The sequence below is a fragment of the Morone saxatilis genome, unplaced genomic scaffold, assembly GCF_004916995.1.
Source record: "Morone saxatilis isolate NCDOM2014 unplaced genomic scaffold, NCSU_SB_2.0 Contig12, whole genome shotgun sequence".
Taxonomy (NCBI): Eukaryota; Metazoa; Chordata; class Actinopteri; family Moronidae; genus Morone; species Morone saxatilis.
In genome coordinates this window covers 13,853,192-13,875,728 of record NW_023339674.1, presented here as the reverse complement: position 1 = coordinate 13,875,728, position 22,537 = coordinate 13,853,192, and the positions used below count along the sequence as shown (strand labels likewise).

Here is a 22,537-nt window from a genome sequence, read left to right as displayed (position 1 = left end):
GCAGGTAAAGGCAGCTTCAGGAAAAAAAAGACACAAAACAAACACTGTGGAGACAGGAGTCGAGGTATTGAATGAGTTTAGTTTCTGCTCCTCATGAGAGGTTTCAAAAGTGAAAATTCATTTATATAATATTCACTTTCTTTGACACACACACACAGTCTGTATTTATTGTATCTAATCTCTTTACACATCAGAATTATAACTGAAGCGATGAAACCAAAACAGTACCACCTATCATCTCATTTAAAGTGTGCACATGTAATAAAAGGCAATTGGATTTTTGGCCATTTCAAAATCAAGATGCATGATGTGAAATTAACACTTATCTTACATTTTTCATCAAAAGATTTCTTGATTAAAATATCACATATTCATTTCATTTCTAATAAGCAGGAAAATCATAATGATGTAGAGTAAAATATGGACATCAGCTTGTTATTACATAACATATAATATGTTGATGTAAAAAGTACAGAGTGAAAAGTGAAAGGCCACTGTGGTCAATAGTGTATCTTGCAGTAATCTACTTTTCACTAGCAACAAAAGTATAAGACATCCTGCAAACTTGTACATTGTAAGAAAAAGTTACTTCATGTTTATTGCTAAACCTTTCAAAAAAGAAAATTACATGCTCTCAAATATCATGATATGCCATATTCCAAACCCTTCCAGCTGCACATACATTGTGTGATACATAATATCCAGGCCATCAAGTCAGGAAAACAACAGTAATGCTAAAATATATGGATAAATATTCAGAAAACCTAATATCATAGGAGGAAAACCTGTGTAAAAATATCTGTATTGGTGATGCAAAATGTTTATTGTCAGTTAATAGTGCTTACCCTGATTTAAAAGGTCCAGTGTGTATCATGTAGGAGGATCTATTGTGAGAATATTAAATTCATATGTTTTCATTAGTGTATAATCACCTGGAAATAAATAAAATTGTGCAGCCACCGTAGTTTCTCCTTTATGCCTGTAATCTACAACTACACTGCTAGACACTACTAAATCCTACACACTGGACCTTTAAATAACATCAAACCATGTGATCCGTCAGAGAATGGGCTCTGTGTCATTCCAATTGACAAATGCATCTTTCCACCTTAAAAAAAAAGGAAAAAACACAGGCATTTACAGCTGATCCAGGTACATACTACATGATCTTGTACAACAAATAGCTGTCTTTAAAGCAGGCATCTCAACATGGTGCCCGAGGGCACCTGGCAGCCCGCGAGTAGCCTGTGAGGTACCCACAGAGCTTGTTCTGTAATCAAAGGGGTTTCATCCAGTGCCCAGGTTCAGCTCATCCAAAGTCCCCTCCTCATCACATCCAAACCTCCAGGATTCTCTTCATCCCTTTCATCACCACCACCAGTTTCTTGACTCCATCTGGGGGGATTTCCTTTACTAATTATGGCTTCATCTACCCCTTCAAATACAATGATGTCACAATGGGGTCTAATTTTCACATTTCTCATCTTTATTGTGCACATCAATTAAATATATTCATTAAAGATAAAGTCTTTCCTGATTTAAATGTTTTTAGTAATTTAAAAAAGTATATTGAGATTAGCCTTTATTACATGTTGAAACCACGCTTCCCTGTTCTGCCTTTCTGCATTTGGTGTGTCTAAAATGGTGGCCTAAGCCCTTGCCGACTTTCTTGGAGTTGCACTTTTAGATTTTTATGATCTATCAAATAACTGGTTTACCGTGATAAAGCGAGCTGAGTAAACTCTCTCAGTTCATAACAGTAGCTTTCTCATAGGATGCTTCAGTATTTATACAACCAGAGAAAAAAAATTACTTCACACCCGCAATTCTATATCCAAATCAAATTAGTTCAACCGTGTATATGAAAGGTGAAAATACACAGCATTTTCACATGGATGTTCCCCAAGTATTTTTCTCCTTTTAGGTAGCCCTCACTCTCAAAAGGGAGACACCTGCTTTAGAGTATGCATGGAATTTGAAGACTCTTTGATCAAAGGCAATAAACATCAAAACATTTTATGGTTGTTTATAGGATCTCCAGACATTACTGCGCATGTGGGCCTGTCAGTTTGAAACGGCAAATATCCTTACCTCGTTCGGATACAGTGCTCCAGTGGAGGAATGAGATCCGCGTCGTCATCCTGACAGGCCGGGGCTGATTTGCCGACAGCTAAAAATACAAACGCTTAATGAACATTTTCAGTTTAGGCATATTTACAATTAGTGCAACAGCAAAATAACTAACACTACTGAAAACAAGATCACATCATAATCACAGAAATGATACCCTAATGTACATCTCTGAGCAGCCATTTACTAGAGAGAAGGGTTTATAAGAGACATAATAATTGTGATGTATGAATTGAATGTAGGACGTGACGCTACATACAGACAGTGAGGCGGATCTCCTCCTGTTGATTGGCCAGTCCGTCATAATAGTAGAGGTCAAACTCCAGACCTTTGTCCTGATTGGTCAACAGCTCCCTCTGCAGGCCAAACAGCACACTGAAGTGGCTTTCACTGCACACCACCCAGATGGGGTAACGGGGAGTCTTCAGGTAAGCTCCTACCTTAGATAGAAGAAAGAAAAACACAACAGAGCAAAGTAATTGATCAAATGCCAGGACCCTGAAACTGAAGCAGCTAAATGGAATTAGGCCATCATCAATTGTATTATTCTGAACAAGTTAAAAAGTGCACACAATCTTGAGCAGTGTCTAACTTCAGTAGAGTAAAATCAAAACTCTGCCATTGTATTTGTAATTCATGCCTCTTGAATGTTTAGAAGTAGACAAACAGTTTTCCTGGGTGTAAAAGTAACATTTTGATTGGAATAACACATTTTGTACATATAGTGCTATGTACTTTCTATGTTAATGCTGTGCAGAAAACTAGAAAATGTTAAAGATATTTTGTATTTATTAAGTTATTTGCTGGAAAGAGTACTATAAAAATGGAGGACATACTACAGTCTATTCCCACACTCATCACCCTGTTCACAGCAGGTTCTGGGAGACGCCACTAAGTACAAGGTTTCTCTGAGTTGCACAACTTTTATTGTAGTTTTTAAGTGAACCATGGACCTTTTATTCAATTGCGACTGAATAGAACCTTGAAGACGCAATAATTAGAAATGTCAGGACAAAATCTGCTACTAATCACTGTATCCTTGTACGAAGAGTCTTATTTCAACTTCAACACAACATCAAAACATCCACATGTCCATGATGTGATTATTGACCAACTAGTTACATTTAACTTCACCTTCACCTTCAATTTAATTTGTTACTATGCTACTGCTTGAAATAACCAGAAAGCATTTGACTTCACATTTACTTCAGTTATGCTTTTATCATGCATTTGAACTACTTAAGAGTAACCATTTTCAGGCAGTGTTTATGTTAACCATCATGTAAATCCCATAATAGTCTTAGGAACATTCTTTGCTGTGATTATGGGCAGATCTGTGCTGCTGGTGGTACAGATGTGCCCATAATTACAACAAAGAATGCCGCCTGAGGTCTTGTGTTTCCACTTGAATCTGACTAGTATCTGTTCTGTGAGTGGCCGGGTGACCAGAGAGCCAGCACTCACCTTACAGATGTTATAATGTTCGAACAGGGACAGCAGGCCAACATCACAGTCGCCTTTGATTCCCTTGAGTAGAGTCATGTTGCCATTGCCTGAGTCCAACTCCATGTCATTGTCAAAGACATTAGAAACTGATCTTCCACAGAGCAACAGGTTGACCAGCTCCTGGTGCACACAAATATAAAGAAGCAATCTCAGTAACCAGAATATATTTTATGTATACAGCAGTAACAGTAAGTAGTGATGCTGTATTGAGCTGAGATGGCTTTGAGGCAGCATTTGCATACTAGCCTAATGGCAGAATGAGTAGGATTTCTCTTAAAAACAAGGTATAAACTCATACAAAAATGATCTCTCAGTCATTACTTATAACCCACTGGAAGTGTATGGCGGTATCTGTATCTGCAAAGACCCCTCCCTCTGCTTGTTTTTTATTATTTTGCTGTGTTCAGGACGTTTCCGGGCATAAACCTTTGGCTGGTGGGTGTGTAGCCCCCGTCTATTAACAGCTGGCACACCCAGATCACCAGACTGTAAGCACCTAGAAGTAGTTATGGCGTGTGCTTCTGGTGTCGTCTGAATGTTGTGTTTAAAAACTGAAACTGACAAACCCTACTCATTCTGCCTTTAAACATTAATTTTGAGAGCAGAGAGAAAAACTTATGTCTCTTAACCAGTGTCATTGGGATCAATCCCTGTACCTTAATTATTCATTAAAATGTGTTATTCTGAAACACAAACAAACACAATACCCAGTACTCTCAACCGATTTAGAAGTTTCTAGTTTTATGTCAAACCTGAGTGCAGTAGCCATGGGCTCCAATGAGCGTGGCGGTGGGCACGTCCATATCCTCTCTTACTCTAAGGGAAGAACAAAAAGAAATCTGTCAGATAAGAGTGATTTTATACAGCGCACATCTTGTTCAGTCAGCTAGAAAAGGCAAAACATACTTTTCAATGGTTCGAGAGAGAACTGCAGATATGGTCAACAGGATGCATCCTAACATCCCAGTCTCAAACTGTGGGGGGAAAAAATACAGATTTGAGCACAAAGTTTGGCAACCTTTTGTACATTTTACAGGCGTTTGACGTTTGCTTAATCTGAATCTCTGACCTGCTCGATATGCTGCTCAAGAAACGACTGCAGGTCCTTCATGTTATCCATAGTGAAACACGTTATCTAAAAAAAAGAAGGTGGTTATAAAAGTCCCACTGCAGTGCCAATCATAGCCCTTTTTTAAATTACACAACAGTACACATGGCTGGTACATTTACCGTTTACAGTAAAAAGGTCATTTTGTAAATTATTATAAAACATTGACAAAGCTACACTTTGTTGTTTTCATTCGGGATCAATTGAATAATAGTGTAATAAACGAAGATGTACAAATGTGTTTTTCCAAATCCTAATATGGCATGAATGTCCTGCAATAACATTTTACACATACCGGTAGTATATATTCTACAAATTGAACCCAATAAAATGGCTCATGAAACTACTGTTGAGGAATGTTTGTCTGATGTAGTTAGAAAACACTGAAGAGGATTTTAATACGAAACTCTATCTGCTGCTAAATCCAACTGAATTCTATTTGGTAAACTTGAGTGTAACTTTACTACCCAAGTTTCAGCAGGTGTGTATGCAGTGGTATCTCTATACCTTTTCCAGCACTCCTTCACATTTGTAGTGTCCACTTGGGGTGAAATGATTTCTCCCTGAATTTCTGTTTTTAAAAAATAAAGGTAAAACAAAGCACAGAAACTGTTTAAAGCATCAGTGGTGTATGTTGCTTATTTGTCACTGACATACAGAACCACCCCAACCCTCAGCCTCTAAGCCAGGTACTCACATGCATTTGACTTAGTTAAACACTGGTAGTGTGGTTCTGTGTATTAGTGTAGGTCTGGATAAAGAGGATTAAGTGGATGAAAGTGTGATCTTACATTGCCACTGTGGCTTGTTTTTCTTCGCCTGCCCTCCACAGAATTTCAGCCGCAGCTAAAACAAGACACTTTCTTCTGGTAGCATTGGAAGGTCTTAACCTCCTGAGAACAAGGTGGCGTTTGAGTGAAAAGCAGGTCGTTTCTGGTAATAATACAGTTAATACCACAATGCAGAGGTCAAAACTCAACAGTGGCTACAAAGCATGCCTTGATGTGAATTAATGGCTGTAAAATCCAAGTGATTAGAATAGGGCACACAGAGGTTAATAATATGAGCCAAAGCTCTGAATTGAAGGCTAACTTACTGAAGGCCTGTATCACTGCTTTTGATGTTTTCAAACAGTAGTTTCTTTAGAACAAAGGCTTGGATGGATGCCAGAACCCCACATGGACCACCCTAGAAAATAAATGAATACCACAAATTAATAAATTATATTAAAATCACTTAATTGGGTTAATGACTTTTAGTAGAATGGAACTGTTACCACAACCTTTTTCTGCACAATTCCGTAACCCAGGTCATGCATTTCTGAGAATGTGAAACCCTGATTCCTCCACTCAACACTGAAACAATTTAGGCTGGATCCAAGAAGAACCGCTTTCAATTCCTGGAGGAAAAACGAAAACAGAAAACAAACAGAAAATCAAAGGCACCCGCAGAAACTGTCCCCAGCATTTTCAAAGAAACACTGGCATAAATCACCAACCGTGGCAGTGTGCTGGTCCATTGGGCGGCCGGCATAGCTGTGCTCTGTGATCGTTCTCTGAAAGGACACTTTGGAGAGTTCTCGCAGCTCATCGTCATCATCAATGTCATCTGGCAATTGATTACCACAGCATCAGCTTTGGCAGATACATGACAACAAATCAAAAAAGGCAAAGACAATGGATGCTGCTTCTTTTTCTTCACACACTGTACTTACCTAAAACCATCTCAGACACATCCAAATCAGCCACATTTGGCCTGGCAAAAGACTTTATTCTAAGAAACAGACACAATGTACATTTTTGAACAAAACTCAGTGGGAAAGTAATTCAAACTGTATAAAACTGAAGTTGCCACTGACATTTTTCAGCCGCTTATAGATATTTACTTTTTAGTCTTCAGTATGTCTTGTTCTATTTTTTTAAAGCCACTTTCCCTCTGCACTCTCTGTGGTGCACTCCGCACCTCCCGTCGCCCTCCAACGCAGTCCGCTGACTTGATTTCAGTTAGGCCGCTTTCTGAGCTTTTCAGATGTAAGCCTGTCACTGAAAGTCCATCCTTAGACTGCCTGTTTTCTTCTTTTCTGAGCAGCGGCTGGGACACATCTAGCCTTCGATTCTGTCTCTTTTTGGTTGATTCCTAAAAGATAAAACATCAGCGATGGAACAGAGTGTAATGAATGTGAGTAATATGATAAATACGGGATCAGTATGTTTTTCAGAAGTGCATCAGAAGTTCAGTACCTGACGTGAGCTAGCTATTGGTCCTGCCATCATGCCACGTCTAATTCGGTTAGTTCTGCTCCTTTGGGTGCTCTCAGTGATGCAAGTCTTTTTTTCTGGTTCTCTTTTGATGAAGCTCTCATTGTCCTGGAGGGAAGCCACCAGTGACTGGCCTTTTTGGTCCTCTGAGTCATAAGCCCAGAGACCTGTTCGCTCATGACTGGATAGTCTATCTGAATTAGGCAACAATGTTGTGTATACAGGCTGAGATGGGCAGATTTCTTCAATATCAGACCTGGGAGAGAGAGAGAGAGAGAGAAGAAACAATTTTCTAGTCTAGTTTTCAAAACTGCACAAAATAATGATTTTAAAATGTCACTTGTGAAATACCTTAATCTGACGTGTTTGCTTATAACAAAAGCTGCTGTGCCATCCTCTGTTATTGTGTTATTCATCACTGATGGTGTTGCAGCAGGGGAATTAGCAATCGAGCTGATATCTCCAGCAGACTGCAGGGGATCACTTTCATCGTTGGTCATCTTGTCATCCTGAAGGCCACTGATGTGATGCTTCACAATAATCTCCAGTAATGTTTTCAGAGGGGACGACTGAACCTGCAATGACGGCAAAGTCAGCTACAGACCTTTCCCGTTGTTGTTATCCACTTGTACAGCAGCCAGCCTCCAGGTTACAGGACTTACCTTGTTCTTTTTATAGAGACCCTCTATGTTGAGGATCTGCCTCAAGTGTGATCTGTTGTTGATACTGGCCTCTGTGCGCGGATGCTCCTCATCCATACAGGCGATCGTCCTCTTGAGTCCCTGCGCATCAACACAGTGTCTTGTAACGAAAACATACTCTGTAACTTTTGTATTGGCACTGCAAACATGGTCACGTTTTTAGGTGCTCTGGGGATGCTAGCAGCTGTGATCATGACCATCATCCTACTTAAATACTGACGTTAAACACTCAGAAGTGTGCTCGGTTGAGACAGCAGGAACTGGTCTCAGAGTTGAGTCTCTAATGTTGGTCGCACAACATTAAACCAATCAGTTTTTCCGTGCAATGCCTGCAACTCGTTTCCACTGGAGGACCGGTGGCTAACGCCAGCTAGCTACCTAGCTCTGTTAAAACATTACATACAGAAACACTGAGCGAACTTACCTTTCGACTCAGATATTCCCGTACAAGCGACGAAGAAACCTCCTCTACCGACACGGCCATGGTGATGGGACCGTATTAACGTAACATAGATTATGAAGAAGAGGTTGTTCTGACGATAGCCTTCAGCGAACCGTCCAGCGAACCGCCGACGGGCCGGTGAGTCTTCAGAGACCGTCGTGAGTCTTCAGAGACCGTCGTGAGTCTTCAGAGACCGTCCGTATGCGCTGCAGGTCGGTCAGACTGAGCGGCGTTGTTGTTCGGCAGTGTTCGTTTCCATGGAGATGCTAGTCGTTCCGCACCCACACTATATAGTAAGTGAATGGGGTATACCAATATGGCGGCTTATTCTTTTTAATGAAAACGGTCACCCGGCGCAGGTTTGTCACAGTGGTTCACAATGAAGGGGCAGAATGTGGGTCACAAAATAATAAAGTGGGTGTGGCAATTCTGTCTTCCTTTGAAGGCTTTTCGAGGCAAATATTAGTATATGTGATTGTTTGCAATACAATTTGAATTTCTGCCACCCCCACTTGGCACTCCATCATTATTTTTCTAGATCTGCCCTTGCAGACCTAAAATGTAATGCCATCTTTATCAGGAAAATGAGTCATATAAGCCCAATAATACCTAAAATAAAGCTCTAATAACACAATATTATGACACATCATCCGTATGCAAGACACAGCCAGTAAATCTGCTAAAATGCACCAACCACCTGTGTTGATATTGTACTTTAGATGTGCAAATTCCCCAACACATTTGAAATGATTAAAATGATCAAAACCAGTTGACATGCAGTGAACCTGGGGCTGTGGGGTCCCCTCAGGGTCTGGGTCTCTGGGGCAGTTAGTTGCCTGCTATTTCCAGTTGGCAGTCCAGTCTTAGTGAGGAGAGATTGCAAGTAAACATCACTTTGTTAATTCAAGTGGTCTCCAGTCAAAAAGGTTGGCAACCACTTTGTATCGCTGTCACATGGGAGTGAAACACAATTTTATCTTGATTGGCCGTTTAAATGTAATAGATTTTCATTATTATTTCACAGAAGTTTTGTATTTTTTCCAGTGCATCATGTGACATGCAGTTCCAACTTTGTCCACTATGATAAAATCTCCTTATACCTGCTGTCCCTGGTGCTTGTCTTCCACAGCCAGTCACTGGTTTAATAACATTCAGGTTTGTGGGAATACAATGATGATGGATCCATGGGTTATACTTACTTCAAACCATTAAAGCACAGTTCACCCAAAGTCTTTCCCATGCAACAATAAAGACACCACAAAACACTTTTTTTATTTTATTTTTGTTCATTTTTATTAAAACATTTTCATTTATAATATATGACAAATACTCAGGCTAACCTATGTTTTCTTCATTTTCAAACAATAAAACGGTTACCTACTGTCCAGCACAACTGAATTATGACAATTGTATCAAGAGTATTACATTTAACTCAAAAAGAAAAAGGGGGGTTGGTACATGAAAAATCTACATATTATTGGTTTTTAGATGCTGCAGTTTAAAAACACTTAATCTAAAGAGTTTAACTGAAAATCCTTGATTTCAAATTGCTTTGTTCCTGCAAAATGCAACTGCCATTATAATGGCATATCACTGTCAACGGACACCTTACTGTGGATTACCAATTAAGTGATGACTAGCATGTTACCCCTCGATAGACAGCAATACCAGCCAAGTATCACAATACCATTTAGTAATATGGCAAAGAGTACAGAAATCAACATGCTTATTTATATTTGTTGAGCAGTAGTAGAATACCCAAGCAAACATGTAATATGTTTTACTGATTTTCCTGTATCTTGTTCTTTAAAATTAGTATATGAGGACATCTTATTTTTTACATTTAAATGCATTAAGCATAATGTTTGCCAAGTATGGACCATAAAGTGTGATATTTACAACACAGTAATATTATATTTAAAAATTGCTGGTATCACAAATATTGTAAGGGCCTGGCATCGAAGTTGGTTTTGAGCAAGAACAAACAAGAATCTGTTTTTGGCACAGGTATCATGCTACTCTAAGTGCAGCTTTACATTTGAGCAATACGTAAACAACATCTTGAATAATTTTTTTTGTGTTGTGTATCCCTCCCTTAGGAATGCCAAGCATACTGCTATGTTCTTCCCTCTGCTGTGTCATACCATGAGGAACGAGGTTTTTATAAAAGGAGTGAGAGACAACAGGGAAAGTTTCCAGAACATGGAAGGGCATCAGTAGTCATAAGCTGCAAGAAAGAAAACAGAAGAGCAGTTATCCACATCAGCCACTCAGCTTGAGTTCACGAGGAAGAGGAGCATGCTATCCACTTTGTAGAGATGAGGTATCATGCAGGCATGCAGTCACACCAAGGTGGTCTTACTTTCTATTGTGAGGATGCAGGTACTTGCGGCTGTGCCTCTGCTGTTCACAGCCTTGCACATGTACTCTCCTTCGTCCTCTGGGAAGGTCTCTGGCAGGTAGAGGCAGTACGTCTCTCCTCTCTCTATATACTGATAGTCCTCACAGTCCTGGAGCATCTCTCCCTCGAACCACCAGGTCACTTCAGGCTTTGGCTCCCCTGTGATCTTAACGGTGAACCGCACTGGCTCCGAGTCCACCACCGATTGATTTTTAAGGGGCTTTTTAAACCACGGAGCCCCCGACCTGGCATGATCTTCCTCATCTTCATAGGCTGCAGAGCCGTTGATGATGCTACCTTCATCCTCCACATCATCCTCCTTCTTCTGTAAACAGAGGGGGAAAAATGAATTGTTGCCAGGGTCAAAGCAACCTTAAACGGAACTCTTGCTATGCTGTCATGCTTAAGTAAAGATCATATATGGTCATGAACATGGGAGATTTACTTTTTGGAGGGCAGCATCAATCTCTTGCTGCTCAAACTGCATTCTCTGCAGCTTCTGCTCCTCTATTCTCCTCCTCTCCTCATCTTCTCTGGCTTTGGCCATTTGTTCAAATCGGGCTCGCATATCCACCTTCTGTTTGAATGGCGACTCGTCGGCTCTCGCTGGAGTTGTTTCTCCTTCGTCATCCTCCTGGAAAACGCAGCAATTTTTATATGTAAAGAAAAAAAGAACAAGGGACAACATTGTTTGGGTAATTTCAACAAATGGAATAAAAAAAATGTTTTGTGACATCCTGTGTACCATGTGTTTACTCTTACCTCCTGGAACCTCTCAGCTTCTCTCTCTTTAATTTCATCATCAACGGCCTTCCTGCGTGCTCTCTCCATTTCAATCTTTTTCTGAATATCCTCTTCAGTCAGTTGCTTGATCTTCTCAAATTTGGACTTGAGGTTCTTGGCCTGGATGGAGCCAGTCCTCTTGAGCTTGGTCAATTCTTCATACTCTTTGCTGACAACATCCGAGCTTTCATTCACTTCGTCCTGTGTGAGGATAGAAGCCAGTTTATTTAGTGTAGCTGTGAGAACTCTAACACTAAATGATAGAAAGAGTAATCCTAATGTGGAATGAAAAAAAATCACAATGAGATATGTCATGTATGAGTTTACAGGAATTCCAAATATATATTTGGAAAAAAGGACTGGATTCTCAGGCGTAGTTGGCTGAGAAAGTTATACAGTATGTGATGGACATGGTCCACATAAATGTTCATCTGTTCCAGACTGACCTCGCCCATCTCTTGTCTGAGTTGTTCAAATTCCTGCTTCTCCTGCTCCATTTTCTTTTTGCGTTCCTCTGCCTTGCGTCTTCTCTCAGCCTCCTCCTTCTCTTTCAGTAGCTCTTCAAAGTTGATTTCCAGTTTTCTAGGGTGCAGTGCTTCCTGAGATTCACTCTTCACCATCCCTTCTTCCTCATCTAGTGCCTACACACACAAGTACACACAAAGGCAGAGATTTATATTTGGGCGTGAACTGACCGAAGGCGTCAAGTACTGTGCCCACGTCGTATTACAGTGACAGCTTTGGTTTCTAATAGAGCAAATCACTTGTCGAACTACTTACCTGACATTGAATAGTGTCATAAAACCAGCAAAAATAAGCAGGTGCCATTCTATTGTTACACATAGCATTTAAAGACATGCATAAAAAAACACATACAATCATCTGTAGACCTCTGTGCCCTTGTACTTCCAATGAATAAATTCATTATAGCATACTGTATGAACAACTGAATTAATTGAAATTAAAAATATCTTACTGTTTCATGTCCATATGCAGACTTTTTCTGATCCACGCCAGGGCTCTTAAAGGGAACAGCAATGCAGGTGTACCATTTGAGCCCATCACAATGATATTCAATACATGAACAAAAATGATTAATCTTCATCCAATTAGAATCAAATTATACGTAACATTTAGACAGAGTCAGTGTTGTTGTTGGTTTGATGCAGACCATAATTTCTTTGGTCATAACTGATATTTATTTGTAATGCTGTAATGAGTATTATAAAATATAAATAAAGTGTATGAATGGGCTGTTTGTATGTGTGTTTTGGCCATTTAACATTTTGTTATAACGCAGGTTTCCCAGTTATTTTAGAAGGGAAAGCGGAGCAGCTCAGCAGCAGCAAATTAAGTCAAAGCCTGAGTAACAAAAGCTACCATTTTCTAACACGTTAATGATCAGCAAAGTGCATGCAGAGTATTATTTTTGAGTCAAGTAGACTAACCATGCTCTTGCGGGCCTCAGCAAAGAGCCTCTTCTCCTCTTCCAGTCTCCTCTTGGCCTCCTCCTCTGCCTTCTTCTGTTCCTCTTCTCTTCTCTGGCGTTCCAGATCCTCAAAACTAGCGCATATCTTCCCAGGCTTACTGCCCTCCAGGTTCAGTAGAGCCATCAGCACCTCATCATCCTCATCTACAAGCTGAGCAAGAACACAGCAAGGTGAGCCTTGATCATCTTTTCAAGCTGACTAATTAACACAATATTTCTTCTATCTTCTATCTGTATCAGTCGTCTCACCACCAGAAAACAAGTGTATTTCCGTAAAAGTCTAACTGTTCCTTTAAGGATATCAGAAGATATATTATAATGACATTATCACTATATATGTTTGTTTAATTTGATTTTTCATACTGAATTTTGTATTCATTTATGGGAAGCATATTGACCATGCTCTTCCTGGCTTCAGCAAAAGCTCTTCTCTCCTCCTCCATTCGTCTCTTGGCCTCATCCTCTGCTTTCTTGCGCTCTTCTTCAACCCTTTGCCTTTCCAGCTCTTCAAAGCTCAACCTCAGTTTTCCAGGTCGGAACTCCTCCTTGTCTTCCTGACCTGGCTGAGCGCCCTCCTCATCTTCTCCCTGATAACACACAAGTGAAAAGTTATATTGAAATATCTTACATGTAGGTTGTGCAGATACAATTTTTTTTAGTTTGTTGATGTTTTGTTTACCATTCCCAGCCTGGCCTCCTCAAAAGCTTTCTTCTCTTCTAGCAGGCGGCGTTTGGCTTCCTCCTCAGCCTGCTTCTTTCTCTGTTCCTGTCTGTCCTTCTCCAGCTCCTCAAATGTCATCTTCAGCTTCCCAGGAGTCACCGATGCCTTCTCTGAAGGCTTCTCTTCTTCGTCCTGAATCCAAATCAGTGTGAGAAGGCAGAAGACTTTGTTTAACTGTGGTGCACAGTCATTAAGTTGGTTGCAAAAAGCCCCAAACAAGATTTTATTTATGCTGAATGTTCACAAAAATGTTTATTTCCTCATATTCCTACCTCTTGAACAACCGAGCGTCGCTTGGCATCCCTGAAGGAGCGTCTGTTTTCATCGTATCGTCTCTTCTTCTCTTCTTCTGCCTTCTTCTGCAGTTCCTCCTCTCGATTCTTCTCCATGTCTTCGAAGTTCAACTTGATTCTACCTGGAGGTCGTGATGACTTCGCTGGAACCACCCGCACAAGGATTGTGTCATCTCCTTCCTATAAAGGTGTTTGATAATGTAAGATTATCTAAGGTATTACCAAGGCACACAGTAAAGATTCATTAAATTAAATGTATGATGAAAAATAGACCATATTGGTAAGTCATGTGCAAGAAGTTTACTAAGATGTATCGTCCTTAAGTCCAATTTTGAGGTTCTTGCACTTAACTCGAGTGTGTCCATTTTACTGTACGCTACATTGTACTTCTAATCAACTTCATTTCACAGGGAAATATTGTACTTTATGCTACACTACATTTATCTGACAGCTATAGTTGATAATTGCTTTACAGATTAAGATTGGACGTAATAAGCATATTATAAGCTTGTAAAATACAAGTTGCAAAGTGCTTTCCAATCTTTTCAGGCTATTGAGTCTGCAAAAAAGCAGTGTCTGGAGATCCATGTCACATTTTAGAGCTGTTAACTGTTCCATCAAAGAAACATTTCCCCTCTAAACTTCTCAGGTAGTTTTCTTTAGAAGTGTTCACAGTAAAAGTATCTAGTATTTCACAAAAAAGCAAAGTTTACAATAAGGTCAGAAAGCATAATCTGCATGATAAGTACTTTTTCTTTTGGTACATTAAGCTGGTAATACTTCTGTATGTCTGCTTAAGTAGGATTTTGAATGTGTGACTTACTGTATTGATACTTTTACTTAAGTAATGTATCTGAAAACTTTATCAACCACTTAGGTTTGAGCTCTTGTAGATGGCCTGACACACTAACCATTCAGTGGTAGAGGGGAAAACAAATTCAGCTCAATCCTAGTGCATACCCCTGCACACACAGACTGGGAATAAGAGCATGTGGGTGAGTAGGGGGCAACTCAATTGGCCTAATGTCACCATTTGCAGTAGGTCAGAGTATGGGTGTCAGTCTAAGATAGCAGAGTCTAATTCAGTCACAGTAAGGAGGTCTAGAGCTAATATAGCTGCTTGGAGGTGTGGGAAACAGTTGCCAGTCATATGCTGTCTACACCTGGCAGCGCTGTGTGCTGTTCCAGTTGTTTCTAGATCATCAAGTCTGTGCTTCCTTAAATTTAAACAGGATCATTTTAATAGTGAGTAGTAAAGATCTAACAGATAATCCTGTTTTTTCATAAATGGCCAACAAAGAAAACAGTAATAGGGAGTTAAACATATGGGTGTGACCTGCCATACATAACAGGTATAAATTAAATACACACAAAGGCACTCTACTTAATGTAACTGTAGACATTTGCCATTAACAAGTCACCCTGTAGAAGAAGTTTGTAAGGATCTCTGTTGCAATCAGTGTTCACCTTACAGTTATGGTTTTGTGTTTTGTCTGCCCCATTACCAGGGCCGTAACCAGGATTTTAGATATACTGAGGTGATGAGTGAACGGCCCCAACCACCTCCCACACAACCCCAAAAAGAAAGTCTCTAATTTTGTTATTCTCTGTATGTTTTATTGAAATGGAGCAGTTCTTTTAAAGAGAATCCTCCAATTCCAAGAGAACCGACTGAAATACCATCCCACAACTTTGTCACCATTCTCCCTATAATCATAATAGTTCTTTACAGGAAATGTTAAAGGAAATTATTAAAAAAGAGGCCTAAATAAAGCGTTACTCTTTCATTTCCCAACATGAGGATCTAAGTGATGTTTCAAAACCCTATCCAACCTGCCAGGAATACAATTCTACTTTGTAGAATATATTTCATATATATATTTCCTGCAAAGTTGCTAAACAATGACCTGACCTCAGTGTCCACAGTGGCAGTTTCAACCCTGATCATTGCTGAAGATGATAAGGGCAGTGTTGTAAAGACAAATAAAAATAAAAAACCTGAATAAAATCACTACATTACAACCGTGTCCTGTTAAAGATGTTTGTAAATCTGTTGAACATATACAGCATTGTTAACGACATTATACTGTTGACTGCTCTCACTGTACTAGAGCAGAATTAGGGCAAAGAAGTAGCAGGTAATTGCCTGTAATTGTCTATCTGGCACAAGAATACTTACGTAACCATTCCCAGGCACTACACTACCTGAGGGTATAATAGACTCAAAACTCCATTCAAGTTATTACATCATTTTCCAAACTGTCCCAAGTCGTACACAGTAAGATTAAATGAAGGTGACCCATTTACCATGAGTTGACACGCTGGTCATGTCAACAATGCTACTGGTGGTTTCAGACCTATATCCAGCCTCTGCCAACTGTTTGGAACTCAAAGGCCACTTAAAATAACTCATCCGAGTGGCAGCTGAGGATTACCTGAGTCATTACAGATACAAGTACACCATTCTCATCAGAAAGGCAGCCCTGAACCAATCCAGACCCATGCTGTCCCACTTCCCAGTGAGAGGTGAGACGCTGTACAAGGAATTCAACCCATGTTTACTTACCTCAGCTGCTTTCTGAGCCAATTCTTTCTTTATTTTGGCTTTTTCCAAATTGTCCTGGGCTTCCCTCTTCTTCCTCTCTCCTTCCATCCTCTTCCTTTCTACCTCTTGTCTTTGTTTTTCCATTTCAGCAAACTTCCCCTTCACACTACCTGAGGATTTCACAGAGCACAACACAATCATTCAGCCTCCTCTTCCTTCCAGGCTAGCTGAATATCCATCTTTTCACCATTTTTACCGTTTGCGTGTCTTACCTGTGATTTTGGGGACGTAGGATTTTTCCACCTTTGTTGGCTTCACCTCTTCTTCCTCATCACTTGAAGCGAGTAGTTCTTTTATCTGTGGCGGATCGGATAGAGACTGGTGGTGAGGTTACGGTTTAGCTGGGATCATCTCCTTTGCCACTCAGGAGCCATGCTGGTCCCAGCAAGAACAAGGGCCTAATCCCTGCTAATAGCTGGGTCATGTGACCTCCAGGTGGACATCTAATTGGGCCGTTGTGTGGCACAGAAAGAAGATGAGCGTAGGTGTCCAAGTCTGGCCAGCTATGGCACTGCTGTACAAAGGGAGGTTGTTCTCTCTCACTGAGTATCACTGTTAATCCACTCACATAACACCGTATCACTGCATTTGTTTCACCACAGTCGATCTTGAAGAAAAGCTGTCTTAACCTTGAATTTTTGATCTATCATTTCCATTTAAATTTCACACATGTAGCTTCTCAGACACTAAAATGTGTCCTCCACACTGTATATAGTATTACATAGTATTTTCTTCTGATGAAAAATAAAATCCAAGGCACTGTTACTGTCACATAAAATTAAAACAATGTAGATCTGTGGAGCATCATTTTATACTTGAGCTGTAACTAATAGTTATTTTCATCATTTATTAATTTATTAATTAGTCTATTGTTTTACAATTAGTTGATTAATTGAGAGCCCCAAGGTCTTCAAATGTCTTGTTTTGTTTCCAAACACACAAAGATATTCAGTTTACAGTTAAATAAAACAGACAAAAGCAGCAAATCATCACATTTGTGAAGCTGGAAGCTAATATTTGGTGTTTTTCCTTGAAATATTGCCTAAAAGATTACGCCATTGTTGCAATGTTGAAGAGTAAACGAAAAAGGATCCAAACTGATGCAGCAGAACCAGATAAATTGTCGTTTTGTGTTGTCAAGACCTGGCGCCTACATCACCCACAATACAACATGACTGTTGACAGAGATTTGGGTTTGTTATGCTAGTTTTATTTCATTTTTAAAAGTTTTTGAGTAGTACTCTGTCAGTCGTGTATCTTATTGATCAAATTTACATACATTTACCTGTAATTCTGTATGTAAAGTATTTGGTATGTCTAAAATTTTGGATCTGGATTAAAATCTAAAATAAAAGAGTTGAACAATCGTTGCCTTCACAACATGCGTTCTCCTTGTGCACATTAATAGGGTTAAAATGGCAATCTTAAAAAAACAACAAAAACTGTCTCTTGAACTCAAGCACAAACCATAGGTGAGTACTGCATAAAAATAATCATTATTAATGGGTTAATTGTATAAAACACTGTGTGGTGTAGAAGAGAATGAATTCTCACTCAAACTGGCAGCCTTGTCACCCCGTCATGCTTCATCATGCCATGCAGGTCACAGCTGGAGGTTAGTTCAGTTATCTGTCATTGACCTGCTCCTTCCTGCGATTCCACTCTCGCTCCTTGATGTATTGCTCCTTCCTCTTCTGCTGCTCCTCGTTGTTCCTCTGCCTGCTGCGCTCCTCCCTGGCCTTCTGCATGGCCTCAAACTTATTCTTCACATCCCCCTTGTCTTTGTTCTCCTTTGGCACGTAGCTTCTGGCCACCGGCTTTCTGGATCGGAGGAGTTTCTGTGGTTTATCAGAGAGAGGGGGGATAAGATCAAATTAATTTGTGCAGCAGGGGTAATTGGTTTCCAGTGTTGGCAGTAAGGCATTATTACTAATAATATTACAGTAATAATGTTACGTTCCCCAGTAACTAGTGGTGTAACTAATGACTAATACATTTCAGGAATAATATTACAGTTACTCCCCAAAAAAGTCTTATTTTTGTTGTTACCCCCTACTGATTTGAGCCAATCACATTCCCAGATTCAATGAATAGGAAACACCCACATTCAGCAGCTGGAAATATTCTCATTTCTTTAATCTTAACAAACAAAACTGTGTCTAAAGTTTGTGGAGAAAGGACACAGAAACCAATTTTGTCTGATGTAGCAGAAAGGTAATATAACTAGTAGTGTAACTAATTGCTGTTGGAAGTAATAAGTAAAGTAATAATATCACTTTTGAAAAGATTAATGAGTAATAAATTACATTTTTTGAGGGCAATATCCAACGTATCTCATCACCCGTGATCTTCAACTCCTCACTCACCTTTTTCTTAAGTGCCAAATCAGAAATATCCTGGTCTTCATTTGTGTCCGGTTGTGCATCCTCCTTCGTCTCTCCATCCTGTTCTACACCGTTAACCGTTGATCTGTCGTCCTTCTCTTCGTGTTCCACACCGTTCATGTGTCCCTTGTCAGTCTCTTCATCATTCTCACTGCAAATCTTTTTATCCTCCACGTGCGACGTCTCCTCACTTTTCTCCTCGGCCGCATCGTCTTCGTTAACAACATCTTCTTCGTGTGTCATATCATCTTCCTTGTTTTCTGCGTCGCTCACGTTGTGCTCATCTTCATTCGTGACATCCTCCATGTCGTGAGCGACTACAGCCGCAACCTGCGCCACCTCCGTCATGCTTGGACCACGATGAGAAGTTGACAAACAGGCTCTGTTGAAATGTTACCTGCAAAGCAACAGAGGGACAGTTCACACGTTAACTGTCTTGTTTCATCATGTAGAAGTGATGCTGTGGATATAAACATTCAGAACATGAATTACAGATGTATTTCTTTTTAAAGACAGTATCTGTAACCCTTGCAAAATGTTATTAAGCTTTTCCTTGACTGGAAGATATTTCTTTAAGACTTTCAATGCATGTGTGAAATACATTGGCTGATGTGTTTATTATTTTATGACTGGCTGGATTTGTTGGTGGTCAGTGACTGATTGGTGGTTTGTTAAGATGGCTGACAAGATGCACTTCTAGCAAACTTGCAACCAATTTATTCATTAAATTAGTCATTTTGAAAACTTTTTAGTAATCCATGTTTTTATCATTCAGTTAATTTGCATAATTGTGTTTTATTTTTCCCATTTTGACTGTTATTATGGATAAACCAGTGTACAACCAGTTGAAAGGCTGCATGCTTAACGTTTTAAATTCATTTATGATTCTGTAATGTCACTTTTTTTCCTAGGATACCTACTTCCCAGTATGTCAGGAAAGAGCGCAATGGAAGCTTGCTGACCTCTATATATAGCCCACTTGTGGGTCCAGGACATGTGATCATGGCTATTTCTGATGAGTGATAGGCAGTTGGACAGAGCTCAAGTTGGCACCCACATGTCGCCCCACAGACCCTTGACAAAATGGCCAGACTAAGAGCTAGACAACTGGATGAATGAGAGCTGTTTGAACGGTTAGTCATCCAACACCAAAACTGCTGCTGTTTATCAGTGTCCTCAAATACCTTTTATATTCAGGTATGAAGATCAAAGCCTGACATGATGCTGTTAATCAGGAGACCATTTCAACGTCAACTGGAAGTGGAAATGTAGAAGGATGTATCACAGTGGAGCTCATATTTTGGCCATTTTTACATTTCTAATCAGTCTACTTGCTGACCGCTGTATCTTAAAATGCTCACCCAACTCCGACTCAAAAGTCTTCTAAGCAGCTGTTTGACACAGTCTAGAACAAACTTTTAAGTTGTGGTTGAAATGAATTGATTGTATTTTCCAATTTAGAACGTGTGTATTAACCGATTTGAGTCAAAATAACAATAAAACACTTATTCATAAGTAGGACAGTAGACTAAGATATTGAAAACAATCCTGATTCTATATTTATTGTTATTTTGCGAAATATGAATCATGAAAAGTTTCTTATTGCTTCCACTCATTCTGATTCCCCTTATCACTCAATCTCAGCAGGGAGATGAATGTCAGGACTTTAGATCCTCACCTGCCATTTTCAAGAATGTTTCTTCTGTCCTGTTTTGATATAATAATGGCCTAATCTTTCATAGTAGGTTCTTTGTGGTTTGAAGGGTATTAACTTACAGGTCAAGGTCTTAATGTCACAACTGGTAAATCAACACTGAACTAAGAAATTCCAGTTACAGGAGAAATTTTATGTTTGGGTGGTGATGTCCTATTTCTGTACTCAGCTGGCACCAGAAATCATGACAGTGTGTGTCAGAAAAAAACTGAGTGTGACACATATGTGAGAGATCAATGTGTACATGTATCCTTTTTATCAGCAGTCTATCCGAATTGTTGTGTTTCTGTACATTTCTGATCACACACCGTGGACTGGAAATGTAACTCCTACCTGTAACTGTAACTAACCGCAATAAAAATATAGAAAAAAAAACTTAATTCACACTTTAAAGTGCCTAATGTAGCTGATATCTGCCTAAAGATGCAGCCTATGATCTGTTTAAGTTAACTTTTCATTAGAGTAACGTGAGCTTTGACCTTGCTGCATAATGATGAACAGACTATGCTATATTTTCCCTACATTATCTATAAAATGGTACTTTACCTCTCAGGCGCTGTGTCGTCCTCCTGTTTTCAATTGTCTTTAAATCCTTTGGGTCGATATAAACCACAAGAGGTGAAAGGCAAGCCGAGCGGGACAATCCGAGATGCGACCACTCGGTGGACCAACTCGACTGGCTGCTGGTTGCCGTTTCCATAAAAGTACCGTTACTTTCTACCGGATACCGCATTCCGCACGCGCCTGCCGCAGGTTCAGCTGTCGCCTCGTGCGCGCGCGCACACACTCGCCACATGCGCGCACAGTCTCATCCTGATGGTTTGCAGTCGCAGCTGCATAAATACTGCTGATAATTGTCCGCAACAATTTAGCCAATTATTGTGTGTTCAGTACTACATTTGTGGTAATTTATTGCACATGTATTTATTTCAAAATCAGCTCCTTGACTAATAAAGATTATAATGACCTGAGTGATATTTTAATATTCTGTGATATCACTTTAATGTCTCCATAATAGCCACAGTGTCTGTTAGTGCGTCTGTTATTATTAAGTCATGATTAACTGCAGCTATCAGTGAGTTCACAGTGACCAAAATACTTTATATAGTATCACTGATTTCACTGGAAGATAAAATGTTTGCTGTTCAGGTGTTAGAGCGCTGTGTATCCTTAAATGTAGGGTAGTTTTGGACAGCAACGAGTGTCATTAAAGTAGGCTAACCTAATACATGTTATTTGCTGTTTATACCATCACCTTTCTGTTGTGCTTTTATAATGCATTTGTCATTTCCTGTTTTTTGTCATTGCAGCTATTTTGTCTGATTAATGATGCTGATAGCACAATGCATGATCCATTATCTTACGCATTTATTTTCAGGAATGGATCACCCAGATAAGAGTAACTGGATTGTCTGGTGCAAAAGAATCTGGACACTCTTCTTGTCAGGTCTGTTTGGGAGACCCGCAACCTAAATGCAGACAGACATTTTCATTATCTGCTTGCTGCCCTGGATTCCTGACTTATCAGTTAACAGGGACACCACCAGCTTGCCCTTTATTTTTCCCACCTAACCTAGATATTGCTGTCACTCTGCTATGCAATGACGGTTGGAGCGTATATCATAATGCCAAGAGCCACACCGTAACAATATGTCAGAAAGCATAAAATCCAAGTTCTCTACTCTATGGGTGAGTCTTCCTTTTAACTTAGATGAGAAAGTGGTTCTCTCACTGAGGGTGGATGTAAATAGAAACCATGCAGCAGACACATTTTGTCTGCCCTAATGGCTCCAGCTCACAGCTGCTGACTCACTGACCAGAACAGGCCTCAGGCAGAAAACCCACCAAGTAAAGTCCCCATTCAAGTATTCTAAGAATGTTATAGAGATTTTTGAGAGGTGGTACAAAAAAGCCTTTATTGGTCTTGCCGTCCAGCTAAATTATAATAGGTAGCATTAATATACGGAAAACCCTGTTTGGCAAACTGTATTACAGGATTCCC

At 39.8% G+C, this 22,537-nt stretch overlaps 2 protein-coding genes across 4 annotated transcripts; both read right to left on the bottom strand.

Moving 5' to 3' along the window:
* Positions 1–6: 6 nt before the first annotated feature.
* On the bottom strand, positions 7–8,461 carry mindy4 (MINDY lysine 48 deubiquitinase 4). Of its 2 annotated transcripts, XM_035652671.1 has the most exons (18): positions 8,128–8,461; positions 7,665–7,784; positions 7,354–7,577; positions 6,985–7,258; positions 6,630–6,880; positions 6,459–6,517; positions 6,243–6,352; positions 6,027–6,143; positions 5,841–5,932; positions 5,536–5,637; positions 5,252–5,315; positions 4,706–4,771; positions 4,543–4,610; positions 4,389–4,452; positions 3,595–3,756; positions 2,390–2,570; positions 2,092–2,170; positions 7–1,108 (listed from the first exon to the last, which is right to left on the bottom strand). In XM_035652671.1, exons 1-18 carry the CDS (start codon positions 8,185–8,187, stop codon positions 1,060–1,062), a joined length of 2,142 nt encoding a protein of 713 aa, XP_035508564.1. In that variant the 5' UTR covers positions 8,188–8,461; the 3' UTR covers positions 7–1,059. The 2 variants fall into 2 exon arrangements, with proteins under 2 accessions (XP_035508564.1, XP_035508565.1); XM_035652672.1 differs by lacking the exons at positions 7–1,108; positions 2,092–2,170 and having other exon boundaries at positions 2,422–2,566.
* Positions 8,462–9,411: 950 nt separating this feature from the next.
* Positions 9,412–21,235, bottom strand: nexn (nexilin (F actin binding protein)). 2 transcript variants are annotated; one of them, XM_035653050.1, is made up of 14 exons: positions 21,082–21,235; positions 18,804–19,218; positions 18,078–18,275; positions 16,650–16,734; positions 16,399–16,547; positions 13,812–14,012; positions 13,498–13,671; positions 13,217–13,405; positions 12,778–12,969; positions 11,776–11,970; positions 11,309–11,530; positions 10,992–11,180; positions 10,508–10,871; positions 9,412–10,372 (listed from the first exon to the last, which is right to left on the bottom strand). In XM_035653050.1, exons 2-14 carry the CDS (start codon positions 19,167–19,169, stop codon positions 10,359–10,361), a joined length of 2,538 nt encoding a protein of 845 aa, XP_035508943.1. In that variant the 5' UTR covers positions 19,170–19,218; positions 21,082–21,235; the 3' UTR covers positions 9,412–10,358. The 2 variants fall into 2 exon arrangements, with proteins under 2 accessions (XP_035508943.1, XP_035508942.1); XM_035653049.1 differs by lacking the exon at positions 9,412–10,372 and having other exon boundaries at positions 10,488–10,871.
* Positions 21,236–22,537: the final 1,302 nt, after the last annotated feature.

Bases quoted from the DNA above. Each gene is read 5' to 3' on its own strand.
- mindy4 (XM_035652671.1), bottom strand. From the start codon at position 8,187: ATGGCCGTGTCGGTAGAGGAGGTTTCTTCGTCGCTTGTACGGGAATAT. The intron at 7,785-8,127 runs GTAAGTTCGCTC...GTTGATGCGCAG, and splicing joins GGGAATATCTGAGTCGAAAG to GGACTCAAGAGGACGATCGC. The intron at 6,881-6,984 runs GTACTGAACTTC...TTTATCTTTTAG, and splicing joins CAATAGCTAGCTCACGTCAG to GAATCAACCAAAAAGAGACA.
- nexn (XM_035653049.1), bottom strand. From the start codon at position 19,169: ATGACGGAGGTGGCGCAGGTTGCGGCTGTAGTCGCTCACGACATGGAG. The intron at 14,013-16,398 runs GTAAGTAAACAT...ACACCTTTATAG, and splicing joins TGGCTCAGAAAGCAGCTGAG to GAAGGAGATGACACAATCCT. The intron at 10,872-10,991 runs GTAAATCTCCCA...CTCTGTTTACAG, and splicing joins TTGATGCTGCCCTCCAAAAA to AAGAAGGAGGATGATGTGGA.